Genomic DNA, 27,824 nt, shown 5'->3' with positions numbered 1-27,824 from the left:
TGACGCGTCGTGGCAGCTCTATAGTATAGTATATATAGTAATATTATCTTCCAGCATGTCGGAGGAATTCTCGGACGACTGATGGCATGGTGGAAGCAGCTGCATTTAAAGGGGCATTGTTACGGCAGTGTTTCCTGTGAAGGGTGTAGCTGCACTCTCTCCAAGGTGCTGTGCTGAATGGCTCATAGAAATACCGTTACCGGTAAGTCTAACTAAGGTTTTTTGCAGGTAAATGTGCATTTATTATTATTTTTCTTTTGGAGTCTGTTGTCAGAAACCATAAAATCAGACCAAGACAGAAGTACAGTTAAATCACTTGTTTAATAATAAAAGTAAAAAGACCAAACGTAGTAAAAATATAGCCAAAGTTCCGTAACAAGAAAGGATAGTCAGTCAAGCCACAAGTCAGGGATCAATGTAGTGGAACAGTAAGCAGGATATGGAGCCAGAAGGGATGTCAGCAAAGCAAATGTTGAACAGGATTGCAGGAGATCATTTCTGTGATGTTGACCAAGGCGAAGGCAGAGCTCCTCTGGACTGGACAGCAATAAGTAGGCAGCGGCTGCAGTATTGGTAACATGTAAATAAGCCTTAGCGCTGATATTGCAAATATGTAGGGATAAGATATAGCAATAAAATAAATAGAAAAAACCTAAATGACTAGGCTGCGACCATTTAAGGTTAATATTATATCTAATGGTGCGCTCAAGTCAACTTTCTATTACGTTGACTGCTCAATGTATGGGTGGAGCCAGTGACGTTACCCGTTTTGGAGCCTTTGTGAACACAGCTAGCAGGGGAAGCCTGTGTGGGGAACGCCTCCTTCCAGGTGATTATTTGAATGCGCTAATTGGCAATCATGGTTATGTGAGTGAAGTTGTCGTGTGTGTGTGTGTGTGTGTGTGTGTGTGTAGCACACAGGAATGGTAATCTTTGCGCAATGAAAGCTTTCTTTGTTTGGTGCTCAGACCTGGGATAATACTATCTGCTCAGACCTGGGATAATACGATTGTGATTAATCTCATTTGGAAAAGTATTCAGACCTTCGAATAATACGATCGTGAGTAATATTACTTGGAGAGCTATTGTGAAGATAGTAGTGGACCCTCTTTTGATCGTGATCCAACTGCATTTGAAGCTGCATATGGATATGGATTAAGAGACTATCGTATATGCTAATCTGTGGTCATAAATTGATTTTAAGTATTTTTTGAGCATGGTACACTGCTATAGTTGTCTGCACAGATACATACATATATATTTATTTTTGCTATTTGCACGATTGTTTGGATTATATATGGTTTATCTGCAATCTTATGCTAATTAGTAGGTGTGAAGATGGGAAACAGCACATTTGCACTTTAATAGCTTTACTATTTGGCATTTAAATATTTCCTGATATATACTAGTTTTGCACATAGTTAATATTGTGTTATTTACACAGCTGTCACAGCACCTTGCTCTTTTGATATTGTTTACATAAGTTTTGCATATTATATTGTATATTTGCACAGGGGTGACTATAGTTTGATACATATTGATAAGGAATCCCCCCAGCCATTGTGGGCTCGTGTGAAGCACTTAGTTTTTTTGAGCAGTCAATGTAATAGAAAGTTGACTTGAGCGCACCATTATATATAATAGTACTGGTAACATGTTACACCCTAAAAAAGGATGAAACATGTAACCTGTTACCAAAGGGGAACGTTAACCATTTGCCGACCACTGGATGCCAATATACATCGGCACAGTGGCAGCAGTGGGCAAATGGGTGTACCTGTACGCCCCCTTTAAATGGAGGGGCTAGCGGGCACGCCACATACAGCGTGACCATGCCCGCTGGACCGGCGGACTCTGTCTGCCGGTCTCCGAGTGATATATGGTGAACATATGAGACTAATACTTAATAGGGCCACCACATCGAAGCTGGGGAATCCTTAAATTGCTACACAGTGGCACATACTGTGATGTCGCAATACCCCGGGAGGGGTTAGAGGTTCTGTGAGTGCATTGGCAATAGGAGCATGGATGATATCACCACTCACGATTTTATATGTGAAGGAATCCTCCCTAAGAAGTTGCTTTTTTGCTCATGGGACTATTCTAAGAGCACCCAGTCACTTTTTTTGTCCTGTTGTTTTACATAGAGCACCAGTCACTTTTTACAAGCACGAGTCACTTTATGGTTTGCTCATGTAAAAGTTGCAATATCAGTTGTGTTTTCACGATAGCACATAGTCACTTTTTTTTGTATTAAAGCAAAAATATTTGAAGCCATTTCTTTAGACCAATATAAGGGAAAGGCCCTAGAAGACTATTTGGGCAACAGCCAAATGCAGGCTGAGGCTCTAACACAAATAAAAATAGAAAATTTTTTCCTTAGATTACGCAACCGTTTTTTCTCTATTGGGAGTAAGAGAAGGGTATATGGAACCTTGGGATGAGTTATTATTTGAGATTTTTCCTGACCTAATACGAATGTTTTTTCCCTCGAAAAAATTGTCATTTATAAAGAATATAATATATTTTTTCACCAGCTTAAGGAGCAGCACCAAGACCTACTACATCATACTTTTTTCTTACTGATTGTGCAACAAAGCCATAGAACGAGGAAGTGCAAAAAAACAAGGCTTTTCCCCATTTTGCCTTGTCATAACAGATCACTGCTCCCTGTCATTGGGGATTCTCCAGTTGCGGGGACACCAGTATCATTGACCCCTGGGGAACCTAGTGCCTTTACCCTACAGAGGGCTATTGGGTTTTGCTTTACTAGCTAACCTAAACTCAGTGAAACACTATACAACTTGCTGCAAGGTCTCCTTGTAGCTGGATGAGGCTTGAAAGCGTAGTGGTGAACACAGCATAGGAGCATTTTTAGTGACAGAGATATGATGTTATAAAATCCTGATATCCATACCTGATATGGGCGGTGGGATTTGGGTGCTCGTTCCCAGTTTCTTGCTTTGGCACCCCAAGGGTCAACATTGTTAGATTCTACTTGTTGGCACTGTAGATTGGTATATCTGAAGCTGGTTCTCCGTCATAGATGTGGTCTGAATCGCAGTCTGTGATGTGTGGTGTCCCCACTCATTGAGCCAAGGTTTAGTCCGCTTTTTCTTTGGGATACATTCTCAATCCTTTTATATCCCTGGTTTATGCTTAACCCCCCCATCCCTCTCTTTCCATCCTTGTTGCGCAGGATTCGGTGAATGGGGGTTCCAGTCATTCTGGTGGCACCAGCCTGGCCCAGAAGACCCTGGTTCCCAGAGATAATGAGATTTGCAATAGATGGGCCATGGACGTTTCTGCGCCGCCCCAATCTACTATCTCCAGGTCCTATTTTCCACCCCAATTTACAGTCTATAAATTTGATTTCATGGCTATTGAAGCCAGGATGCTGAAGAGTCATGGCATCTTGGAACCAGTGGTGTCTACCCTAGTGAATGCTAGGAAATCAGTCACTAGGAAGACCTATTATAAGGTCTGGAAGACTTATATTGCTTGGTGTGAAGCCTGAAAATGGCATCTTCGGAAATACGTGATTGGAAGAATTCTCTTTTCTACAGTGGGCTGTGGAAATCAGATTGCCTTTGAGCACAATCAGAGGTCAGATTTCAGCCCTGTCAGTATTCTTCCAAAGACCTTTAGCCTTCCATTCACTGCTCCATGTTACAGTAACAACCATTTGAGCCCATCAAGGAAATTCCATTAGTCTTGCTGTCACGCAAGCTAGCCTTCCTGATGGCTATCATTCAGCAGAAGAGAGATGACTGGATTCCTTGGATGTTGTCCGGGCAGTCAGTTTGTCTAGATTTCCTTTTTTGTTTTACCAGAAGGACCCAAAAAGGGGCAGGCAGCTTCTAATGCGAATTGGGTAAGCCAGTTTGTCATTCAGGCCTATGGTCTGAAACATAAGGCTCCTCCCTTCAGGGTGAGAGCTCATTCTACCAGGGGTGTAGGTACCGCCTGGGCTTTTCTGCATTGGGTATCTGTGGCTCAGATTTGTAAGGCTGCTACCTGATCTTTAGTGCCTACATTCACAAGATTTTATCGGGTAGATAGCAGCCGAAAATTCGGCTATCGGCCATAGTGTACTACAGGCTGCCATTTAAACTCTGATGGCTAGTGTCTCTCTCTGTCAGGGCTGGCTTAGCCCTTCCTTCTCTGGGCTGGCTGCTCAGCTGTCAGCTAATTGCCAGCTCTCATCTCTCTCCACAGTTACTCAGCTGTTTCTGATACTGCTCGTCTGACCTGCCTACTTAAAGCTATCCAGCTCACTTCACCTCTGCCTTTGCTTTGGTCACATCACAAGAAACCATCTCCTGCGGTTATGTTTAAGGACTGACTTGCTGACATCCCTTCTGGCTCCTTATCCTACTTGCTGTTGCTCTACATGGATCCCTGACTTCTGGCCTGGCTGATTACCTGATCTGGTTATTGAACTCTGGCCTGGCTGACAACTCGATCCAGTTACTGGACTCTAGCTATGCTTTAACTACACTTTTTCTATTTAGCTTTTTATTTTTATTTAATAAACAAGTGTGATTTAATTGTACTTCTATCTCAGTCTGATTCATGGTTTCTGACACTCCCCTCAAGGCTATTATTGCTCTGGGACGTCCCTGTACGTAATGAATAATAGCCTAACGCTGTGTCCCTTGATGTATGCTGAAGAAAATCGGATTTTCCTTTTCTTTGAATACATTCAGTGCTTTCTACAAAACTGAAGTACTTCCTGTATGGGGAGAGGTTATATAGGGGCAGACTTCCTGTCTAAGACTTTATCTACCAGTGTCCAATCACCTAGAGATGGCGTATAACCCAGTAGGTAATGAATAGCCTAACTCGGAGCCCCTTGATGTATTCAAAGAAAAGGATTTTACAGGTAAGTATGATGAAATTTTTTTAAAACCGAAACTAAGAAAAACATGTTTTTTTTTCAAAAATGTTGGTCTTTTTTTTACCAGCTTACTTCCAAGCATACCCAGGTCTCAGGCCTACAGTGCAGTATGGTTTGGCCTAGGGAACACTCTGAACCTGCTAATTAGCAAATAAAGAAACAGCAGCTCACTACTGTCCATCTTTCAAAACGTTCTCTCCTGCTCTCAAAGCTTCTAGGCAACTTTGAAATGGCATTAAATGATTTTATGAAAAATCTTGCATGAATAGGTTTTATGTCTGCCTGGTCAATTTAGAACATTCATCTTTAGGCTACCTTTAGACATGCAGCAAAGATAACACACAACAAAAAGGAAGAAGCACATTTGTTATGGTAGATGCCGCAGCAATCTGGGTTTCTGTAATCTGTAATTTCTTAGCTGTAGGCTGGGGGGGGATGGGTGTCTGGCAAGGTGGCTGCTAGGTATGTATGTAGTTTCAGTTTATTTAATCTAGCCTTCTGGCAGAATCTTCTTAGAATCATGTGGTTTAGCTTTTTATTAATAAAAGATTAGCAAACTACTTATGTTGCAGGTGTCACTTCTTTTATGTGCAATGTAACATTGAAAGAATATTTTAAAACCTGTATTACTGTCTGACTTAAGAGAATGTAGGATTTAATCCCTTAAATTTCTTCTACTTGAGCAAGCTGTGCCCCTTTTACCATTTAATTCTCCCATAATTGCTTTTACTTGCTCCATGTAGGCGCTTAGTAGCATCATTTCTGCATGAGGTCTGTCACTCTTTGTCTGCTATGCATTTAGATCGCTGAAAGACTGGTGGCAGGTGGGTGGGGAACTGGTCACATCTCAAGTGCTTAATCCGCCAACTGTTGCCAAACACTCCAGTGGCTGTGGGAGATTTCTGCAGGTCCTTGATGTGGTTTTGTTTGAACACAATTCCCCTGTGTTGGCTCTTTGTGCCCACTCTTTACAAGGAGATGGAGTTATAATAGCAGTAGGGAAATAAGTTTCTCCTGGCCTGTGACTTCCAGGCTGTGGACAAGTGTATTAATGAGAGAACTTTTCTGTCCTTGTCTGCTTGACTTTCTGAAAGATGGGTTCTTATTCCTGGTTTGTTGGGTTTTTCTTTTTCAAAAAGATTGAATGGAATGCTGACGTGTATAATTTTATACCAATTTTAGCTATTATAAAATGTTTTTGTCAAACAAGGTTATGCCTTCAGTAATAAATCTAACGATAACACGAATGATGAAATTACCATGTTCTATAACTCCCATCTTGCATATGGCCATAAAGATACATGTTGCCAGTTGCAGGTATACATTGCAAAGGCCTAGATTGCAGGTTAAAACCTCTTGACTCATCATTGTTCTTCCACTTATTTGAATGATCTTTTTACACAGTTTAAAAATTCTGATGCATCTTATGGTTTGTCTGAGCCCAGACCACATCCATGCAACTGTTCTGTGGCTAATAGCATCATATTAAAGCCTAGTACCCACGTGATTAATGTCGGGCTGTGTGTACGGCAGCTGGTCTGACAGCTTCTGTCGAAGGGTCACGACTGAAAAAGGTCTGTCGACTGGCTCCCAGTCAGCGCTCTCAGCCAAAGACTGGAGTGTTCTGGCGAGGGAGCTGTCCCCCTGTCAGAACACAGTAGTACAGCAGGGGAGATCCGACCTGAGCTGTCGGGTTTTTTTCATAAAAAAAAAAAAAAAACTAGTAGTCTGTACGAGACTTAAAGGGGTTGTAAAGTCAAAAAGTTTATCTTGTTGCATTCTATGCTTTAAGATAAAAAGCCTTTTGTGTGCAGCAGCCCCCTTTATACTTACCTAAGCCCCATCTCTGTCCAACACTGTCCAAAAGTGTCTCGTGGACACTCCCAAGACTCTCCTTCCTGATTGGCTGAGACGCAGCAGCAGCGCCATTGGCTCCCACTGCTGTCAAAATCAGCTAGCCAATCAGGAGAGAGGGGTGGGGCCAGGCTGGCATTCCATTTCTGAATGGTCACAGGGAGCTGTTACTCGGCTTGGGTGCCCCCAATGCAAGCTGCTTGCTGTGGGGGCACTTGACAGTAGGGAGGGGTCAGGAGCACAGAAAAGGCACCCGAAAAGAGGAGGATCTGGGCTACTCCATGCAAAACCACTGCAACAGAGCAGGTAAGTATGTTTTTGTTATTTTCATATAAAAAAACAAGACTTTACAATCACTTACTTCAGCCCTGGAAGAATTTACCCCCTTCCTAACCAGAGCATCTTTTGCTATTCAGCACTGCGTCACTTTAGCTGACAATTGCGCAGTCGTACGACGTAGCCAAACAAAATTGTCCCTTTTTTTTCCCCACAAATAGAGCTTTCTTTTGGTGGGATTTGATCCCCTCTGCGGTTTTTATTTTTTGCGCTATAAACGAAAAAAGCAACAATTTTGAAAACATTATTTTTTACTTTTTGCTATAATAAATATCCCCCAAAAATATATAAAAAAATGTTTTGTTTTTTTCCCCTCAGTTTAGGCCGATATGTATTCTTCTGCATATTTTTGGTAAAAAAAATCTCAAGCGTACATTGATTGGTTTGCACAAAAGTTATAGCGTCTACAAAATGGGGGATAGATTTATAGCATTTTTATTATTATTATTACAAAATAAAGTTTGTTGTGATTTGACAGCTTGTAAACCAGCTTCTTGGTTTCACCTATGCTATTTATCTATAGTAGCATACAGGCTGGTATGCATTTTAATCATATTTTCACATACTCCCCAAAAATCGTGAGGTTTTTGCTTTTTTGCTACAATATGTAAATATTTGCATGATCTCTTGTGAGATGCCAACTCGCCAAGGTTTCCAACATGAAGAATCTGTTGTGCTTTCAAAATGCAGCAGCCCAGTTTTTAAATACCTAAAACATATCTGTAATAACATTATTTGCTGATGAATTACCAGCTAAAGGTAAACAAGACCTATGCCACATCTAATAAATTGTAAAGCACCTTTGTTCAAATCCCTTCTAAAGGTGTACTTGGAGCGGTAGGAGAGTCCCCTTCATCTTGATCACTTGGTGCGAATGGTACTCGCCTTGTAGCTTTTTGGTACACTAATGTTATTGTCTGCAGACCACATCTGCACACACAGTCGTTGATCACTTCTTCCATTGTTTAGTCAGTTCCCAGAAGTGATTTGCACCATGCATAAAACTTGGTCTCCCAAAGACCATTCGAGTTAGGGAGAGATTAGAGTGTAAATGAGGTTGATTTACCCATAGACATAAGACAATTGTTCCTTATTCTGGCAGATCCCTTTGTCTGTGGGCATGATGAAACTACCACATTACTCCTTGGTCAGATGATCTTAGGAAAAGTTGGAACAGAAGTGTTAAATGTAGATAAGGCCAATCACAGCCAATCTGTACCATGTGATTTAGCTGTGCCCATTCACAGCTAATCACAACAAAAAAACAATCAATTAAATTCAGTAAAAATGGTTGCTTATGCCAGTGAATGTCACTGGTATAAGCAATCGTGTGTAAAGGAAAAAAAATTTAAATATCCAGATCACCTCCCCAGAGTAGTACAGTGTTACTAGGGTAACACTGTTTTGCTCTGGCCACAGTGTTTAAAAAAAAAAATCTTTATCATACGGTCAGTGTCCTTGATCTCCGCTACACCAGTAATATGATGATACTGTACTAGTAACTAGTAATTTTATTTTTGACAAAAAAATTGCAACTTCAACAAACTCGCCATGCTCCTTACTACTAAATACCTTGATGTCTACTTTACAAAAAGGTGTCATTTGGGGGATATTTGTACTGTACTTGTTGCATTTACGGTCCTCAAGAAATGAGATAGCCGTCACTACATCAACTTTCATATATACAGTATCTCACAAAGTGAGTACACCCTCACATTTTTGTAAAAATTTTATATGTTTTTTCATGTGACAACACTGAAGAAATTACACTTTGCTACAATGTAAAGTAGCGAGTGTACAGCTTGTATAACAGTGTAACTTTGCTGCCCCTTCAAAATAACTCAACACACAGCCATTGCTGTCTAAACTGCTGCAACAAAAGTGAGTACACCCCTGAGTTAAAATGTCCAAATTGGGCCCAATCAGTAATTTTCCCTCCCCAGTGTCATGTGACTTGTTAGTGTTACAAAGTCTCAGGTGTGAATGGGGAGCAGGTGTGTTAAATTTGGTGGTATTGCTCTCACTCTGTCATACTGGTCACTGGAAGTTCAACATGGCACCTCATGGCAAAGAACTCTGAGGATCTGAAAAAAGAATGGTTGCTCTACATAAAGATAGCCTAGGCTATAAGAAGATTGCCAAGACCCTGAAACTGAGCTGCAGCATGGTGGCCAAGACCATACAGACGTTTAACAGGACAGGTTCTACTCAGAACAGGCGTCGCCATGATCGACCAAAGAAGTTTAGTGCATGTGCTCAGCACACCATATCCAGAGGTTGTCTTTGAGAAATAGAAATATGAGCACTCTGCATCAAATTGGTCTGCATGGCTTTCATCCCAGAAGGAAGCCTCTTCTAAAGATGATGCAAAAGAAAGCCTTCAAACAGTTTGCTGAACATAAGCAGACTAAGGACTAAGCAGACTAAGGGCATGGAACCATGTCCTGTGGTCTCATGAGAACAAGATAAACCTATTTGGTTAAGATGGTGTCAGGGGGAGGAGTACAAAGACAAGTGTATCTTTCCTAAAGTCAAGCATGGTGGTGGGAGTGTCATGGTCTGAGGCTGCATGAGTGCTGCCAGCACTGGGGAGCTACAGTTCATTGAGGGAACCATGAATGCCAACATGTACTGTGACATACTGAAGCAGAGCATGATCCTCTCCCTTCGGAGACTGGGCCGCAGGGCAGTATTGCAACATGACGACCCCAAGCACACCTCCAAGACAACCACTGCCTTGCTAAAGAAGCGGAGGGTAAAGGTGATGGACTGGCCAAGCATGTCTCCAGACCTAAACCCTCTTGAGCATCTGTGGGGCATCCTCAAATGAAAGGTGGAGGAGCGCAAGGTCTCCAACATGCACTAGCTCCATAATGTCATCATGGAGGAGTAGAAGTGGACTCCAGTGGCATCCTGTGAAGCCCTAGTCAACTCCATGCCCAAGAGGGTTAAGGCAGTGCTGGGAAATAATGGCGACCACACAAAATATTGACACTTTGGGCCCATTTTAGACATCTTCACTTAGGGATGTACTCACTTTTGTTGCCAGTGTTTTAGAGATTAATGGCTGTGTGTTGAGTGAGTTATTTTGAGGGGACAGCAAAATTTACACTGTTATACAAGCTGTACACTCACTACTTTACATTGTAGCAAAGTGTAATTTATTCAGTGTTGTCACATGAAAAGATGATATAATAAAATATTTGCAGAAATGTGAGGGGTGTACTCACTTTTGTGATATACTGTATAAGTTTGGGAACTCTACAATTTTCTTACAAATGAAATAAACACTGATTTGCGTTATCTTCACCAAAGAAATGTAGCAAAATACAGTTTGGCCTAAACTTATGAAGAAAGAATTTTTTATTTGCAAAATGTAATAACCGAAACCAAGAAAAACTGTGTTTCCCCCCCCCCCCCCCCCCCCAAAACTTTTGGTCTGTATTGAAGTGGTAATTTGCCCTAAAAAAAAAATAATAATAAAAAAATCAAGCTTGTTTACAGGAGCCAGAAGACACTCCCCCTTTATCATGGAGTGATTTGGTTAACCGCTTCCCGCCCGCCCTATAGCCGAATGACTGCTATAGAGCAGGCGCTTTTGTCCGGGAGGCCGTCCCTGGACATCCACGTGTTTACTTCGGCAGTGCGCGCCGCCGCGGACGTGCATTGGGGACGTTTTGTGTTTGCCATGTCCCCCGGAGGCAGGCAAACACAGATCGCTGTAAACGGCTAATCAAAGCGGCCTTTTACAGCGCGATCATAGCTGCCAATGGGAGATGATCTCAAATGTAAACATATGAGATCATCTCTCATTGCCCTGTCTCTCTCTCTCTCTCCTCACACAGAGACAGCGTGTGAGGACAGAGAGGATCTGTGAGTGATACAGTGTATAAAATCTGCCAGCGCCACCTGCCTCCAGTGCCATCTGCCAGTGCCACGTGCCGTCAGTGCCACCTGCCACGTCAGTGTCACCTGTGATCAGTGCTGTTAGTGTCACTTGCCACATCAGCATCACCTGTCAGTGTCATCTACCACCTCAGCATCACCTGTCAGTGTCATCTGCCACATCAGTGTCACCTGTCAGTGCCATTTGTGATCAATAAAAATGTCAAAGGTTATATTCAGCCGAGGAGGCATACGATATTCTTGCAGCCGACGAGAGCAACGGGGAGCTCTCCGCTTCGGATTCCTCCTCATATTCAGATTCTGAGTCTGACGTGGACTACGAGCCTATCCTCAGCAGCGGTACAATGACCGCCTCAGAGGAGGAAGATGATAGTCCGCCCGTCAGATGAAGGCGTACTGGTGAGGAGGCGGTACCATCTACCAGCACCGCAGAGCCATCCACCGGCAACGCAGTGCCATCCACCAGCACCACAGTACCTCGGCAAAGGCCAAGTACCAGTGTGTCAACTTGGCCCCAAAGGGTTAGGTCCCATGCCAGCCTTCCCTATTCCCTCCAGAACCCCTTGTGGCTTCCTCCTAACTCAGGAGAAGCTAACGTTCTCCCTTTCACTGCCAACCCAGGAGTCCAGTTGGACACACACAATTTTTTCCTGATGGACTTTTTCCACTTAATTTTTACCGAGGACATGCTTGAATCGATTGTGGTCCAGTCCAACCTATATGCCCAACAATTTATTGAAAGCAACCCAACGTCCTCTTATGCCCGTCCCTACGAGTGGAGAGCCCTAACAGTAGAGGAGTTTAAAAATTTTTTGGGTCTCACATTTTGTATGGAACTAAACAGTCAAAATGAAATACGTGCATATTGGTCATCCCGCCCCATCTATCACATGCCCATCTTTTCCTCAATAATGATATGAGACCAGATATCTCATGATGATGATAATGAGATTCCTACACTTAAACGACAATACCCAGTGCCTTCCCCGAAATGACCCAAATTTTGTTAAACTTTACAAAATTCAGCTGCTAATAAAAAAAATTCTGAGATCTTCCCCCAGTTGTTTACCCCAGACCAACACATATGTGTGGATGAGTCCCTGATCAAATTTTCTGGCAGGCTGGGCCTAAAACAATTTATTCCCTCCAAAAGGGCCCGCTATGGGGTGAAAATGTATAAATTGTGTGACCGAGCCACAGGGTATACATATTCCTTCATGGTATATGAAGGGAAGGACACCCAGCTACATCCCCCTAATTGCCCCGAATACATCAGATCGAGTGGGAAAGTTGTTTAGGAACTCATAAACCCACTCCTGGAGAAAGGCTACCATCTCTATGTGGATAATTTTTACACAAGTTTACCCCTGTTCTGCAACCTCCATAGAAAGAAAACTCCAGCATGTGGCACCATAAGGATGAACCGAAAGGGCTTTCCTCAAAGCCTCGTCAACAAAAAGTTAAGAAAAGGAGAAGCGGCGAGTTTACGGAACGAGGAAATTTTGGCTGTGAAGTGGAGGGACAGAAGGGATGTGTACATGCTTTCTTCGATCCAAAACAATACATTCGTTGAGATCACCAGGAGGAATGGCCCAATACAAAAACCAACTTGTATCCATGAGTACAACATGTTCATGGGGGGTGTCGACTTCAACGACCAGATGCTCGAACCCTACCTTGCCACAAGAAGAACATACAAGTGGTATAAAAAAAATTCTATTTATTTCTTTAATTTGGCCATATACAACACGTATGTAATCTATCGAAAATCCACAGAAAGACCCATACCCTTCCTTGGCTACCAGGAGGAAATCGTCACTGCCCTTATATACCCCAACGGCCCACCAGAAAACATTTGATCCAATGTAATTAGCAGACTCTCTGAACGCCGCTTTCCTGATAAAATCCCTCCCAGACCAACAGGCTGAAGACATCAGAAACAATGTTGGGTGTGCAGCAAACTAGGATTGAGAAGAGACACCACTTATCATTGCGCCCAATGCCCTTCCCAACCAGGCCTCTGCAAAGGTGACTGTTTCCGCCGTTACCATGCTTCAGTGAATTAGTAGTGAAGTATGGTAAGCATAACCCTCACTTCCTGCCATTTACCTTCACACCCCTTATGCCTCTGCTTGCTGTGTAACTGACCCTGGCTTGTTATTCGACCACGCTTCTGCCTACTGATTCTGTTTATGCCTCTGCCTGATCTGGAACTGACCCTGGACTGTTTGACCATGCCTCTTGCCTGCCTCTTGGACTCATCTTGTACCCTCTCAGTGGACTAGTGGGATTCATAACAGGGGTCTCACATATGTGAGGGGCTCCAGAACAGTTTTTCTGGATGAAGACAATTTCATTTGTTTTCTCATTCCTAGATTAGGGTCTGGAGACTCTGAGGCTTCAAAGAGATTTGGGTGGGAGAAGCCTCTACCCCTATCCCCATTGTGTCCTGAACGAGGCCCTACTTCTGCCTGCTGCCTATAGGACCTATACCATCATGCTTCTGCCTGTCGCATGAACTGACCACACCACATGGATGGACCATGTTCCTGCCTACTACCAGGACCAATATTTTGGCACTGCTGAAAATCTCTGCCTGCACTGACCTTGGACTGTATATGGACAGTATCCCTGCCTGCTGCCTATATTGACTATGGACAGTATACCTGCCTGTTGCCTGGAAAATTGTGTTCACTTTTGCTGACCAAGTCCCTGCCTGCTGCCTGGACCAGTGCTATCATCCTGTGGACAACTGTGCTGCTAAAACCACAGGTAATCTTTTGTTTACTCTTTGCTCAGCAGAATGTATTTTGGGGTGTAATTCTTGGTATGTGCATGCTATGTGTCTATGGAACACCTGGTGGTGTTCCTTGCATGTTGGGCCTCTGTATGTGGCCAAGCTGTGTAAAAGTCTCACACATTTGGTATTGCCATACTCGGGAGGAGTAGCAGAACGTATTTTGGGGTATCATTTTTGCTATGTACATGCTATGTTTTGGAAATATCTTATAAATGGACAACTTTGCGTAAAAAAAAAAAAAAAAAAATGCAATTTCATTTTTTTCCACATTTTCCCAAAACGTCTGTAAAAAAATGAACCATTCAAAAGACTCATTATGCCTCATAGATTATACGTTGGGGTGTTAGCTTTCCAAAATGGGGTCACTTTGTAGGCATTTCCATTGTCCTGGTTCTCCAGGGCCTTAAAAAATGTAATAGGTGGTTGAGAAATGAGATGTGTAATTTATGCTCCTAGAACGCCTGATGGTTCTATTTCAATATTGGGCCTCTGTATGTGGCCAGGCTGTAAAAGTCTCACATATTTGGTATCGTAATACTCAGAAGGAGTAGCAGAACGTATTTTGGGGTGTCATTTGTGGTATACACATGCCATGTGAGAGAAATAACCTATTACATTGAAAATTTTGTGAGGAAAAAAAAAAATATCATCTTTTTGCAAAGAATTGTGGGAAAAAGATGACAACATCAAAAACCTCACCATGCATCTTAGTAAATACCTTGGAATGTCTACTTTCAAAAAAGGGGTCATTTGGGGGGTATTTATACTTTCCTGGCTTGTTCTGGTCGTAAGAAATGAGATAGGCCACCAGTGTATCAGGTGTGATCAATTTTTTATGATTCGCACCACAGCTTGTGGACTCTCTAATTTTCACAAAGACCAAATAATATCCACTAATTTGGGTTATTTTTACCAAAGATATGTAGCAGTATAAATTGTGGCCAAAATTTATGGAAAAAAATAATAATTTGCAAAATTTTATCACATAAACTAAGAAAAATGTGTTTTTTTTTTCCAAATTTTCGGTCTTTTTTAATTTATAGCGCAAAAAATAAAAAACTCAGAGGTGGTCAAAAACCACCAAAAGAAAGCTCTATTGGTGGGAAAAAAAGGACACAAAATTCATTTGGGTACAGTGTTACATGACTGAGTAATTATCATTCAAAGTGTGAGAGCACCGAAAGCTGAAAATTGGTCTGGGCAGGAAGGGTGTTTAAGTTCCCAGTAAGCAAGTGGTTAATGTAGATCTGATTGATAAACTACGTTGGTATATTGTGTTTTGTTTAGTCCTGGTGAAGAGTGTTTTTTGGCCCCTCAATGCATTTTGTGTTTTTTGTTTTTTTGTTTTTTGACTGCACACCAATAAATTAATTTGGATCTCTTATTTGGTTTGGTGCTCCTTCCATTTGTGGAGGCTACGTAGCCCTGTGTGTTGTGAGCAGCCTGACCTGAGCCAGCCAGTAAGCACTCGATTATGTTTTTTTTCTCACTCTTTTTGTATGAACTCGCATTCAAGTCCTAGCACATATTGGATGCTCTTTTCTCCACTGCAGATTGTCTGGATCTTGGTGACTTCAGTATTTTTAGTCCCTAAATTGAAACAAATATAGCATATGATATCAGAGTGAATTCAAAACTATTCTTCCAGGTCACTGAAGCCAGTGGTTTCCTTTTTTAAAATAAATGTTTTGCAGTAATCGCCTTCATACTTTTGTCAGTACAAGTACACTTTTTTTTTTTTTTAACATCCTTTGATATGGAAAATAAATGCATATTTCAGGGCAATATTGCCAAAAGAAATCCTAGTTTGTCCCCAAAATAAAAATGTATGTACCTGTGGTTTATGTGTGCCTGTATATGTTAGCCAACAGGAACCCTTAAACGGGAAATTGCAAGGGGTTCATTGAATCAAATTTTGGCTAGTGTTGTATTTGAATTTTACAGTATTGAATGATCCCATCCAAACTTTGAGCAGGTAAATTTACTGATACCAACAAGGTTTAGAACAATTTGAAGTTCAGGTGCAATCTTTCCACATAAGGACTGAAGCTTTTGGGAAATCTAGTTCTTTATGGGGTAAATATTATGCAGGGTAATTATATAAATATATATCTATATATACACACTAAGATAACATGTTTATTTTGTCATCTTCTTGCAGGATTGGTACAGTATCAACCATTAAAACAGACCGCCCAGATCCCAACGGCTACTAGTTTAACTCCATCACCAGTTATAGGACATATGCCACCTGCTATTCCTATGAATGTACCAAGTGTTCCTGCTCCTTCTGAAACCACATTCTTCTCTCCAGCCTCCCATTATTCCTTACATGGATCTACCACTTACCAAGCTTCAGCATCATCTATGTTAATGAGTCAACCTCCAACACCCCCCTCCATGACTGCCTCACATACTCCATTTAACTACCCAGTGGGGTTGGGATTTTACCATGGTGGACCAGGAGCTCCAGCTAATCTACCACCACCTCCAACAGGTATGTTTTTTTTTTTTTTTTTTTTTTTGAAAGCAAGAAAATAAAACCAGTCCTTTATCATTTAGATTGCATTCACACCTGAGCATTTTCAGCTTGTAAACCCCCTGAAAAAATGTCCAACAAGCAAAATCCCATTCATTTCAATGGCACCTGTTCACATCTGAGCGTTTTGTCACCTGAAGCAAAACACCTTAAAAAAAAATCCTTGAGCTCAGAAAAGAACATGGGCTTCTTTTGGTGCAGATTACAGGAATTTTTCTGCTTTTTACATTGGTGACCTGTACAAAAACGCTGTAAAAATCACGGTTAAAACGTGTGAATGCAGCCCTAATAATCAAATGTAAGTTATTAAAACAGGACAATTCTTCTTTCTTTATCATACCTCACGGGACACATCTTTGTCCATTACAATAAGGTTATGCTGTTAACTTAAGGTGATTGCACACTGGAAAAAGACAGGAAGTTCCCTTTTGAAAGCATATACCTTCCCCATTAGGCAAGGCTTAATTTTTTTATTTTTATTTTTATTTTTTGCTAGTGTTCTATGTGCTGGTTACATCTGTGCCGTCTCTGCACAAAATAATAGCTCGCTTCTCAATGAGTCCATCTGGAATTGGGAGACTGGCGTCTCCTGATGGATTACCTATAGCTTTTCAAAGCTCAGAGGAATGCTACCCGGACTGTGCACTAGATATGAGGCGATGGCTTGTAAGGTTGGCAGTCAACCTTGGAACTTGTGAAACGGGACCCTGTGCAATGATATATTGCTTTGCAGACTGGTAAGTTGCTATACAGGTTTAGGGTAGTGATCCCCAGCTGGAGAATCAAGTCTCTAGTGGCAGAGCACACTGTGATGGGTAAAGATCAATTGACATCCTGTGGCATGGTATAGTGAGTGCACTGGCAATAGCCCTGCTAGTATACCACATCCCCAATGACCCCTTTTCCCCCATGGTAGAACAAAGGTATGGGCCTCACTTATAATTTTTTGTTATATTTAATAGTATTTTCTTGTGCTTCAATTTGTATCAAGGTTAAACAAAGTAACCACAATCCCGGTAGAGGGGACTCCTGCCTTTAAGGATCCCACGGACAGGAAGGCCGAGGCAGTGGTTCGTTCCTTGTTTACGGTTGTGGGGTCAGCAATGCGACCAGTACTGGCATCCGCACTTGTGTCACAGACACTTACTGAGTGGGCAAAATGTTTGCACCGCAAATTGGGGAAACAGGCTTCCCCCGTCTGCGTGGAACTAGCAGACCAGTTATTCCAATGTCTTAAGTACATTTGTGACGCGGCCCTGGATACACTCCCTCTGTTATCTAGGGCTTCAGTGTCAGCAGTGGTGCTGAGGCACCTGATTTGGCTAAAATGGTCGGCTGACCAGGCATATAAAAAAAAAAAAGCCCTGACGGATTTACCCTTCCTTGGTGAGCGGCTCTTTAAAGTCTCATTAGATGACATTATTAAATTTAATTGGACAGTGATCACAACGGACGCCAGCCTAACCAGCTGGGGTGGAGTAAAGGGAGTTCAGTCGACCCAGGGCCTCTAGTCGGAGGAGGAATCCAAGTTGACTATCAATGTGCTCGAGCTGCGAGTGATCAGGCTATGCCTCTCCACATGGTCAATAAGTCTTCGAGGGTGTCCAATCAGGATCCAGTCAGACAATGCCACGGAGGTGGCATATGTCAATCATCAAGGAGGAACAAGAAGCTCAGCTGCCGCACTGGAGGTCGTTCTCATCCTTCAGTGGGCAGAGCGACAGGTACCGGCCCTATCGGCCATTTACATCCTGGATGTGGAGAACTGGCAGGCGGACTACCTAAGTGGCCAGATGCTGGACCCAGGAAAATGGGCATTGCATCCGGAGGTGTTCAGGCTACTGTGCCTGCGATGGGGCACTCCAGATGTGGATCTTCTGGCCTCCCGTCTCAACCGGAAAGGTGCTGTGATTCGTGTCCAGAACAAGAGATCCTTGGGCAGATGCGCTGGTAGCTCTGTGGGGTCAGTTCCAGCTGATCTATGCCTTTCCTCCGTTAAAGCTACTACCATGTCTGCTCCGCAGAGTAGAGGCCGAGGGGATTCCACTAATACTGATTGCCCTAGATTGGCCCCAGAGTCCCTGGTACGCAGACCTAGTGCGCCTGGTGGCGGATGCCCGGGGCGGCTGCCGTTACGAGGTGACCTACTGTCTCAAGGTCCGATTCTCCATCCGGCTTTACCATCGCTGGTTTTAACGGCATGGCTATTGAGAGCCAGGTGTTGAGGAACCGGGGCCTTTTGGACTCGGTGATTCCAACTATGTTGAGAGCCGTGAAATCTTCTTCTCGGAAGATATATCATCGTACCTGAAAGGCCTACATCTCCATGTGCGAGGAGGAAGGATGGCGTCCACGCTCCTTTTCTATACCCAGGATCCTGATGTTTTTACAGCGAGGAGTAGACCAGAAATTGGCCTTAAGCACCATTAAAGGACAAATATCAGCCTTGGCTGCCTTTTTTCAGTGATCCCTGGCATCTCACTCTCTAGTGAGCACTTTTGTTCAAGGAGTCCGACATGTAGTTCCTCCGGTGTGTCCACTGTTACCTCCATGAGATCTGAACCTGGTGTTATCGGCGCTTCAGAAACCGCCATTTGAGAATATCAGAGAGATCCCTCTGTTGATTCTTTCCCAGAAAGGGGTTTTCCTAGTGGCCATTACATCGGCCAGGAGGGTGTCGGAACTGAAGGCCTTGTTTTGCAAGTCGCCCTATCTGGTTATCCACAAGGAGAAGTTGGTGTTGCGTCCGCAACCTTCTTTTCTGCCGAAGATGGTTTCAGCGTTCCACATTAATGAAAGCATTGTGTTACCATCTCTGTGTCCTAAACCGACACCTCCTAAGGAGGTGGCCCTACATTCCCTGGACATGGTCCGGACTCTGAGGGTGTATTTGTCTGTTACGGCTTCCTTTCGGAAGTCAGACTCCTTGTTTATTTCGTTGGCTGGTCCGAAAAAAGGCATGGCGGTCTCGTCGGCCACCATTTCCAGGTGCATCAGACAGACTGTAGTACAGGCCTACGCCTTGAAGGGGCAGGTGCCCCCCTTTCCGGTCACGGCCCACTCCACCAGGGCAATTGGAACCTCTTGGGCCTTCCGACATCAAGCGTCTGACGCTCAAGTGTGTAAAGCAGTGACTTGGTAGTCTGTTCACACCTTTACAAAATTATACAAGGTAGATGTCAGTGCATCAGCTGATGCCTGTTTTGGCCACAAAGTTTTGCAGGCGGCAGAGTATTGGCAGGGTATGTATTGCAGAGTATTGGCAGGGTATGTATTGCAGAGTATTGGCAGGGTATGTATTGCAGAGTATTGGCAGGGTATGTATTGCAGAGTATTGGGTAATGCAGAGTATTGGGTAATGCAGAGTATTGGGTAATGCAGAGTATTGGGTAATGCAGAGTATTGGGTAATGCAGAGTATTGGGTAATGCAGAGTATTGGCAGAGTAATGCAGAGTATTGGGTATTGCAGAGTATTGGCGGAGTAATGCAGAGTGCAACTTAACACACTAGTGACTAACCTGGTTTACTTCTCGGGAGAGAAGTAGTCTGGTAGCAGTGCAGCGGCTGTGGCCCCAGGAGGCCTGGACTGTCTGGCACTGGGTAGAGGGGAGGGAGGAGACAGTCTGGATCCCAGCGGCGTGTGTCTGTCGCTGGCTGCGCTGGAGGCCGTATGCGCACTGCCCACTGACTCCAGTGCGTGCCCACGTGTACGGCCGACGTCATGTGACCGGTTGCTAGACGCGGAGCGGCCCTAGCCTAGCAACCAGTCACTCGGGCGGCAGAGGAGCGGCGGACTACGCACTGAATAGCCTCAGGCGGCTAATGGGAACGGCGTTCCCGTACTATTTTCACAAAGTTCCCATGCGTTCCCGCAGGACTCAAGCCCTGGGGTCGTTCCTGGGCTTATTTGACATCAGGTTTCAGTAGCTCAAGTTTGTAAAGTTGCTACCTGGTCTCGGTTCATACTTTTACAAAGTTTTGCCATGTGACGTTTGAGCCAGCTGCTGCATGAGGTTTTATACTGTTTTGGTTTTCGTTATTTGGGGTCTGTTGGCATTTTGCTGTGTTTGCCTCACCTCATATTCAGTGCTTTGGGATATCACTATCGCAAAGATGTGAAGATTCTGTGGCGTTGATTTACTAAAACTGGAGAATACAAAATCTGGTGCAGCTGTGTGCATGGTAGCCAATCAGCTTCTAACTTCAGCTTGTTGAATTAAAGTGAAACTAAAGTTTTTTTGTTTTTGTGTTTTTCTAATAAAAATAGCAAACATGTTATACTTACCTGCTCTATGCAGTGGTTTTGAACAGAACAGCCCAGATCCTCCTCTCTGATCCCTCCTCTTCATAGCAGCTTGCTATGGGGGCACCCGAGCCGAGCTGAAGCTTTGGGTGTCCATTCAGACCCGGAGCTGTGGTTTGGGCCCACCACCTCTCTCTCTCCTGATTGACTGACTGACTTTAATTGACAGCAGCGGGAGCCAGTGGCCCAGCTGCTGTGTCTCAGCCAATCAGTTGGGAGAGTCCCGGATGGCGGAGAGAGTCCTGTACATTGCTGGATAGAGATGGGCTCAGGTAAGTATGAGGGGGGCTGCTGCACATAGGTTTTTTATCTTAACGAATAGAATGCATCAAGATAAAAGAAAACCTTCTACCTTTACAACTCCTTTAACCACTTCAGCCCCAGACCATTTTGCTGGCCAAAGACCAGACCACTTTTTGCGATTCGGCACTGCGTCACTTTAACTGACAATTGTGTGGTCGTGTGACGTGGCTCCCAAACAAAATTGATGTCCTTTTTTTCCCACAAATAGAGCTTTCTTTTGGTGGTATTTGATCACCCCTGCGGTTTTTATTTTTTGCACTATAAACAAAAATAGAGCGACAAGTTTGAAAAAAACGCATTATTTTTTACTTTTTGTTATAATAAATATCCCCCAAAAATAAAATAAAATATATATATATATATATATATATATATATATATATATATATATATATATATATATATATATATATATATATATATATATATATATATATATAAATAAAACATTTTTTCCCTCAGTTTAGGCCGACACGTATTCTTCTACATATTTTTGGTAAAAAATTGCAATAAGCGATTATTGATTGGTTTGCGCAAAAGTTATAGCGTTTACAAAATAGGGGATAGTTTTATGGCATTTTTATAAAAAAAAATTTTTTTGACTAGTAATGGCGGTGATCAGCGATTTTTATTGTGACTGCGACATTATGGCGGACACATCGGACAGTGACACATTTTTGGGACCATTGTCATTTATACAGCAATCACTGCTATATAAATGCAGTGATTCCTGTGTAAATGACACTGGCAGTGAAGGGGTTAACCAGTGGGTGGCAGTGTAGGAGTTAAGTGTTCCTAGGGGTGTGTTAATAACTGTTAGGGGCTGGGCTTTCATTTAGTGAACACTGATCTCTGCTCCAACCACATGGAGCAGAGATCAGCATCACTAGTTGCTAGGCAGAACAGGGAGATGCTGTTTACAATGGCATCTCTCTGTTCAGTCGCCCCCCGTGAGACGATCGTGGGTATGCCCCCGGCTATCGAGTCCACGGGACCCGCGACCGGACTCACGGGGGTCCCGACCAGCACACCCGTGCTCCACCGGAGTCGCGCCCGCAATGGCAGGGCGGCATTAAAGATTGGATGTACCTGTATGCCAATATGCCTGCCCGTGCCATTCTGCCGATGTACATCGGCGTGCGCTGGTCAGAACTGGTTAAGCTTTGACTTAAAAAAACTGAAAGCCAATTGGTTTCTTTGTAGAGCTGCACCAGGTTTTGCAACTCCAATTCTAGTAAATAAACCCCTCTGTGTCCCATGAGGTATGATAAAGAAATGTTTTTTTTATTTACCTGTAACATCCTTTTCTTTGAGTACATCACAGGGCACATGGATCCTGCCATCTCTTCCTTTGTGGTTCATGGCTTGCTACAAAAACTGAAGCCTTGCCCAACAGGGAGGGGTTATGCCTGAGGGGGGACTTTTTTGGCAGTGTTTAATCACCTGAAGGTGCTAGCATAACCCTATCATAATACATACAAAGCTGCTGTGTGTGCTGAGATATACTCCCAAGAAAATCATTTTTAGAGTTTTGCCGAACATAAACTCTGCTTCTGTATTTTGTAATCCTATGTTCTGTTAGAATTGTCAAAGCTTGTAACAGGTTTACTTTAATGAATAAAATCACCATAATTCTAAGTCTACTAATGTAATTTGTGAATTAAAAATATTTTACAGTGGATTTCTTATCTTTAATAAGCTGTAAAGGAAATATGATGAAGTTTAGGTTTTTCCAAAATTAGACACAGGGAACACACACTCTGCATGTATTCCAGAATTACTTGTAATGGTTAGACTAACACAACAGTGTTTCCGCAAAGGAACTTGAAAACATACTCATACAAGAGGCTTCTGTGGACAAGAGCTGCAGCATTCGAGTATTTACTTTTTTTTTTTTTCAGATGTTTTGTATTCCATTATTTTACACATAGGCTTTGAGAATATATATTTATAAAATGTACACACACACTATATAAATATATATGTAATTATAGAACTGTGTGTGTGTGTGTGTGTGTGTGTGTGTGTGTGTGTATATATATATATATATATATATATATATATATATGTGTGTGTGTATATATATGTATTACAGTTAAAGTATCTGGTCTTATTCATGTTTTCATTTTATTTATAGTCTACTACTATTAAAGGATTAGGTTAACTTTTGGGAACATGTTACATGTTCCACCCCCAATTCATGTGACAGCAGGCTGGGGATCTTCTCCCCGTACCTGCTGTCACAATTTGAAAAGAGCGCGACTGTGGGGGTCAGTGTATGTTGTTGTTATAGAACTCCTTTAATTCAAGGTGCACCCATGACACTGATATCACAGAGTAGAAGTTTTGTATTCAAACTGTCTAATTGAAACTCCAGACTGAACAGAACAGACAGGAAAAGGAATGGAGAAAGCATTAAAGTGATACTAAAGGATCGTTTTTAATTTTTTTTTAAACCACAAACATGTCATACTTACCTCCACTGTGCAGCTCGTTTTGCACAGAGTGGCCCCAAACATCCATTTTTGGAGTCCCTCTGCGGCTCTTGTGCCTCCTCCCCACATTAGATAACCCTCTTGGAGAAGCTCTCTCCCAAGGGGGTTACCTCTTGTGGGCACACTCCCAAGTCCAGCATTTGGCGTCCATAGAGGCCGAATGCAGGACTCAGCCCCACCTTCTGTATCATTGGATTGGATTGACAGCAGCGGGAGCCAATGGCTGCGCTGTTATTAATCTATCCAATCAAGTGTCAGGAACCCATGGAGAAAGGGATGGCGGGAAAGCGCCGGCGGAAATTCGGTGCTCAGTTAAGTAAGACGGGGCGGGGGGGTCACCGGCAGGGGGGCCGGTGACTGCAAGGTGTTTTTTCACCTTAATGCGTAGGATGCATTAAGGTGAAAAAACACAATGCTTAAAAACCCCTTTAAACTGGCTATAACTAGATGGATAATAAATAGTCATATGTAATATTTCATATATACCTGACAAAAAAACACTTGTAGAAATTTGTGTGTTTTAGTCCGGAAAGTAGAAAAGGAGGAAGAACATTTACAAAATAATATAAAATACCCTCTAACTTCAAACTTGGGCATATTTGGTGTTAAATTTCTTGAATGATCTTTTAATTTCTAGGTTCGTTTTCCTGGCTGCAGGATAGGAAAGATGCAGCAGGTAAAGCTTTGTGGTATTGATGTATTCCTCTTGTGCTGCTTGTATCAAGTGATTGGCTTATTTGAAAATTTGTGATCATTTATTCAGTGTATAAACCTATATTTCATTTTTCTGTATAGTACTATAGGGTACTATTGACATGATGAGGATGAATATTATCGATGATATCCACTGACCAATGAATTTGCCAGTTATTGACTGTATGTCAGGCACATAAAGATATGATGTAGTTCATGTTTACTTAAAGCGGAGTTCCAGTCATTTTTGTGTTTATTAAAAGTCAGCAGCTACAAAAACTGTAGCTGCTGACTTTTAATAAACATGCGCTCACCTGTCCCACGATCCAGTGGTGCACTCACCTTAGCAGTTTTCACCCCCTCTCCTCCCTCAGCAGCACCGGCATCTGTCTACTATGTGCACCTAGCTGTAACAGCTTGCAGCTTCACAGTCGGGGTGCCCACTGTATATGAGCTTGCAGCGCTGCACTCTGTGATTGGACCCGAAGTCTTCTAGGACCTGTCATGTGTCCCAGAAGACTTTGGGAGGAAGGGGGTAAGAGAACTTCCGCTTCCAATGGCCTACGGTGACCGAAACGGGAGTGGCAGTAGGTACCTGTCAAAATCGGGTACCTGCAACAGTAACACAGATCTAAATAAATGTTTTTATTTGTAGAGGGGGGCTAAGCAAGAACCCCCAGGCAGCATTTTCTTACTGTATAGACCTCTGTTGTAGGTTTTTCCCTCATACCTCATCTTGGGATGACATTGTCACTCTGACCTTTTTAAGTAAGGAGAAATCTCTACAGAGCTCTGGATTGCCATACAAACCTGACAGGTTTATAACCTTTCCAGCTTTGTTCAATACTAGAAAAAAGGCTTAAAGTGGCAATAAACAATATCTTCATCGTTAAATAGAATCCTTACACATCCACTACTTAAAGTGTAAGTTCACCTTTACAGAAAATCTGTAGGGTGAACTTATATTGGACCCCCTCCCCCCAATCCTGCTGTACCCAAGTCCTGCAATCACACGCTGTGAGACATCAGGTCGTCGTTTTACCAGACCAGAGATTTGAAATCCATGTGGCTTTCTCTACTCTTCTCCAGTGCTGACAGGATGGGCTAGGCAGGTTCTGATTGATCGGCGCCGACCAATTAGAATCCCTCCTATACGTACCTATTACAAGGTACATTTAGGAGATTAAGCCGCGGGTATTTCAAATCCTCAGACCGTTGAAGAGGCGACTGAACGTGTCACAGCGGGTGATTGTGGGACTTGTGTATACCGGGATGGGGAGGGGGTCCCAGTGTAAGTTCACCTTACAGATTTTCCGTAAAGGTGAACTTACCCTTTAATGGCCCTGTAATCTATTTTTCATGACATTGTTTCTTACTGTGTTTTTTTTTAATTTCAATATAGTAGAGGAATGATATAACGTATATACATACAGCAGCGCATGACAATGATATATAGTGTAGCATAATAGTGCCCATAACAGCATGCCCGATGTCGACAAATATACCCACATGGTAAGTATGCATCCACTAGATATAAAAAAAGTTTTTTGTATATAATTAAAAAAATTAAATTAATGATGAAATGAATATGGTTCCGTATAAAATATGGCTGGGGCATCAAATCAAAATCTCAACGCATTTCGTGGGTGTATCCCCACTCATCAGGAGCTGATGCGACCAAAAAGTTCCTATGGAATATAAATAAAAAGTATAATATACTAACCATATAGATAAATATATAAGTTAATAAACATTTAATGCGTGTAGATGGTGAGCCAGAACACACTCACCAATCCGGACGGCAAGTGCAGTGCGCGGTGGTGGACGTAGGGTGGGCCAGGAGCATAATCCCTCCACGGGAACTGAGGCTGCATGAAAATGGCAGCGATATCGGGTAGAATATAGGAATACAAAGATATAGCAGAGTATCACCAAAAATTGGGGTTGTAGTTGTTGAGACTAACATATCTGGGAACAAGGTATTAAATATGTGTATAATAGTAATAATGTTTTACAAAAGTGATTAAAGGTGATCCCCATAGATTGCAAAGAGTGTGATGACATGTATCGGAATTGTGCAAAGATGTATGTGTCGGAAAAGTGAATGGCATCGTGAATGATGTACAAATTAAGAAGAATTGAGTGGAAGTGTCACTGAAATTAAAAGTGCACAATTGCAAGTAAGGAAAAGAAAAATAATAATAAAGTGTGGATTAGCCGAAATTAACAAACGAGAATAGCAAAATTACCAATAAGAGAAAAAGATAAGTGTATAGAAAAGGGGAGAAGAAATTTCACCTAGATATCGCTCCTAGAACAACACCAGCAAGCCAAGCGGCTGGTGTGTACAGACCCCATGCAGAAACTAACCGTAGACACAGCTAGCTCCGAGTGGGGTTTAAAAATGCCGCCAACGCCACGTGCGTGAGGCAAAGGGGGAGGGCCACACCTGACCTGGGTGTAAAACCAGCGACAGGCGCACGAGAACTCCCTCATGGAGACACGGAGGAAGAAACCATTAGACGTTGGCGCAATGACGTCAGATCTGATGTCACACGAACGGCGTAGGATGCGTGGCACAGAGTGGAGTCCACCCGAACCGCCGGGTCACAAGTGATTGGGCATGCTGTTATGGGCACTATTATACTACACTATTTATTTATCATTGTCATGAGCTGCTGTACGTATATACTTTATATCATGCCTCTACTATTTTGATGCCTTTACATATAATGAAATTGATACTTTTTACTGTCTCTTTACTTAACAATCAATAAATATTTAAACATGATTAAAATTTACCTCCACTATCCAAGTGCTTCATTTAAAGTCCCAACTCCATTTTATACGTAGGTAATGAAGAACACAGCAGGAAGAAGGGTTACGTGCATTCCATTAGCGTGTCTCTTACTTACCCGTCTATGTACATCTTCTGCTGTCCATGCCCCTGTTAGCTACAGCTGCCTAACACAGGCTGTGATTGGCTAATGGGTCACAGCCTTCTCACAGCAGTGGCACTACCCAAGAAGGGGGCGTGTCTGTAAACGTGACTGCAAAGATACAGGAATGCCGTGCCTATGCATGGCATGCCTTTACCTCTGGTTAGATGCAAACTGACTACACCAGCATGGATGTGTTTCCATGCTTTGCTTGGTCAGTTTTGAAAAGTAAACGAGAGGGACTGACTGGATCATCACTTATATGTATGTGAAGCACACAATAAGACACGAGAGGCTACTCTTTGTAGTGAAGACATACCCTCATAGACATATACATGCTATAATCATTTTAAAGTGGCGTTCCACCCACATTTTCATGTTTGCACCTTTCGCTTCGTAGCAGCAAGTTTAAAATATCATTGGCTATTTGGTAGAGCTGCACGATTCTGGCCAAAATGAGAATCACAATTTTAGAATAAAATGATCACGATTCTCTCACAATTCTCATGACGTAAAATCTTTCACAGTATACAAAAAAAGAATAGGCTAACTTTACTGGTTATTTTTTAATTCATTAAATTTTTTTTTTTAAATGCATTTGAAAGACTACTGTGCAAATACAGTGTGACATAAAATATTGCAACAACCACCTTTTATTCTCTAGGGTGTCTACTAAAAATATATATATATAATATAATGTATGGGGGTTCCAAGTAATTTTCTAGCAAAAAAAAACATGATTTTAACTTGAAACC

At 42.5% G+C, this 27,824-nt stretch overlaps 1 protein-coding gene across 6 annotated transcripts in view; it reads left to right on the top strand.

The window, feature by feature from the left end:
• Nucleotides 1–27,824, top strand: part of SEC31B (SEC31 homolog B, COPII component) — a 360,793-nt gene that overhangs the window by 239,980 nt on the left and 92,989 nt on the right. For 4 of the 6 annotated variants that reach the window (XM_077454443.1, XM_077454442.1, XM_077454441.1 and 1 more), the window contains 2 exons: nucleotides 15,958–16,293; nucleotides 24,075–24,113. In XM_077454443.1, coding sequence (XP_077310569.1) covers nucleotides 15,958–16,293; nucleotides 24,075–24,113 — 375 coding nt within the window. The remainder of the gene's footprint in view (nucleotides 1–15,957; nucleotides 16,294–24,074; nucleotides 24,114–27,824) is intronic. The other 2 variants (XM_077454445.1, XM_077454444.1) reach the window with 1 other exon arrangement.

The sequence above is a fragment of the Lithobates pipiens genome, unplaced genomic scaffold, assembly GCF_037356315.1.
Source record: "Lithobates pipiens isolate NorthernLeopardFrog02 unplaced genomic scaffold, aLitPip1_a1.2 Scaffold_25, whole genome shotgun sequence".
NCBI lineage: Eukaryota > Metazoa > Chordata > Amphibia > Anura > Ranidae > Lithobates > Lithobates pipiens.
Note: the sequence above shows the minus strand (reverse complement) of the source record. Positions and strands in the feature narration are given on the sequence as shown.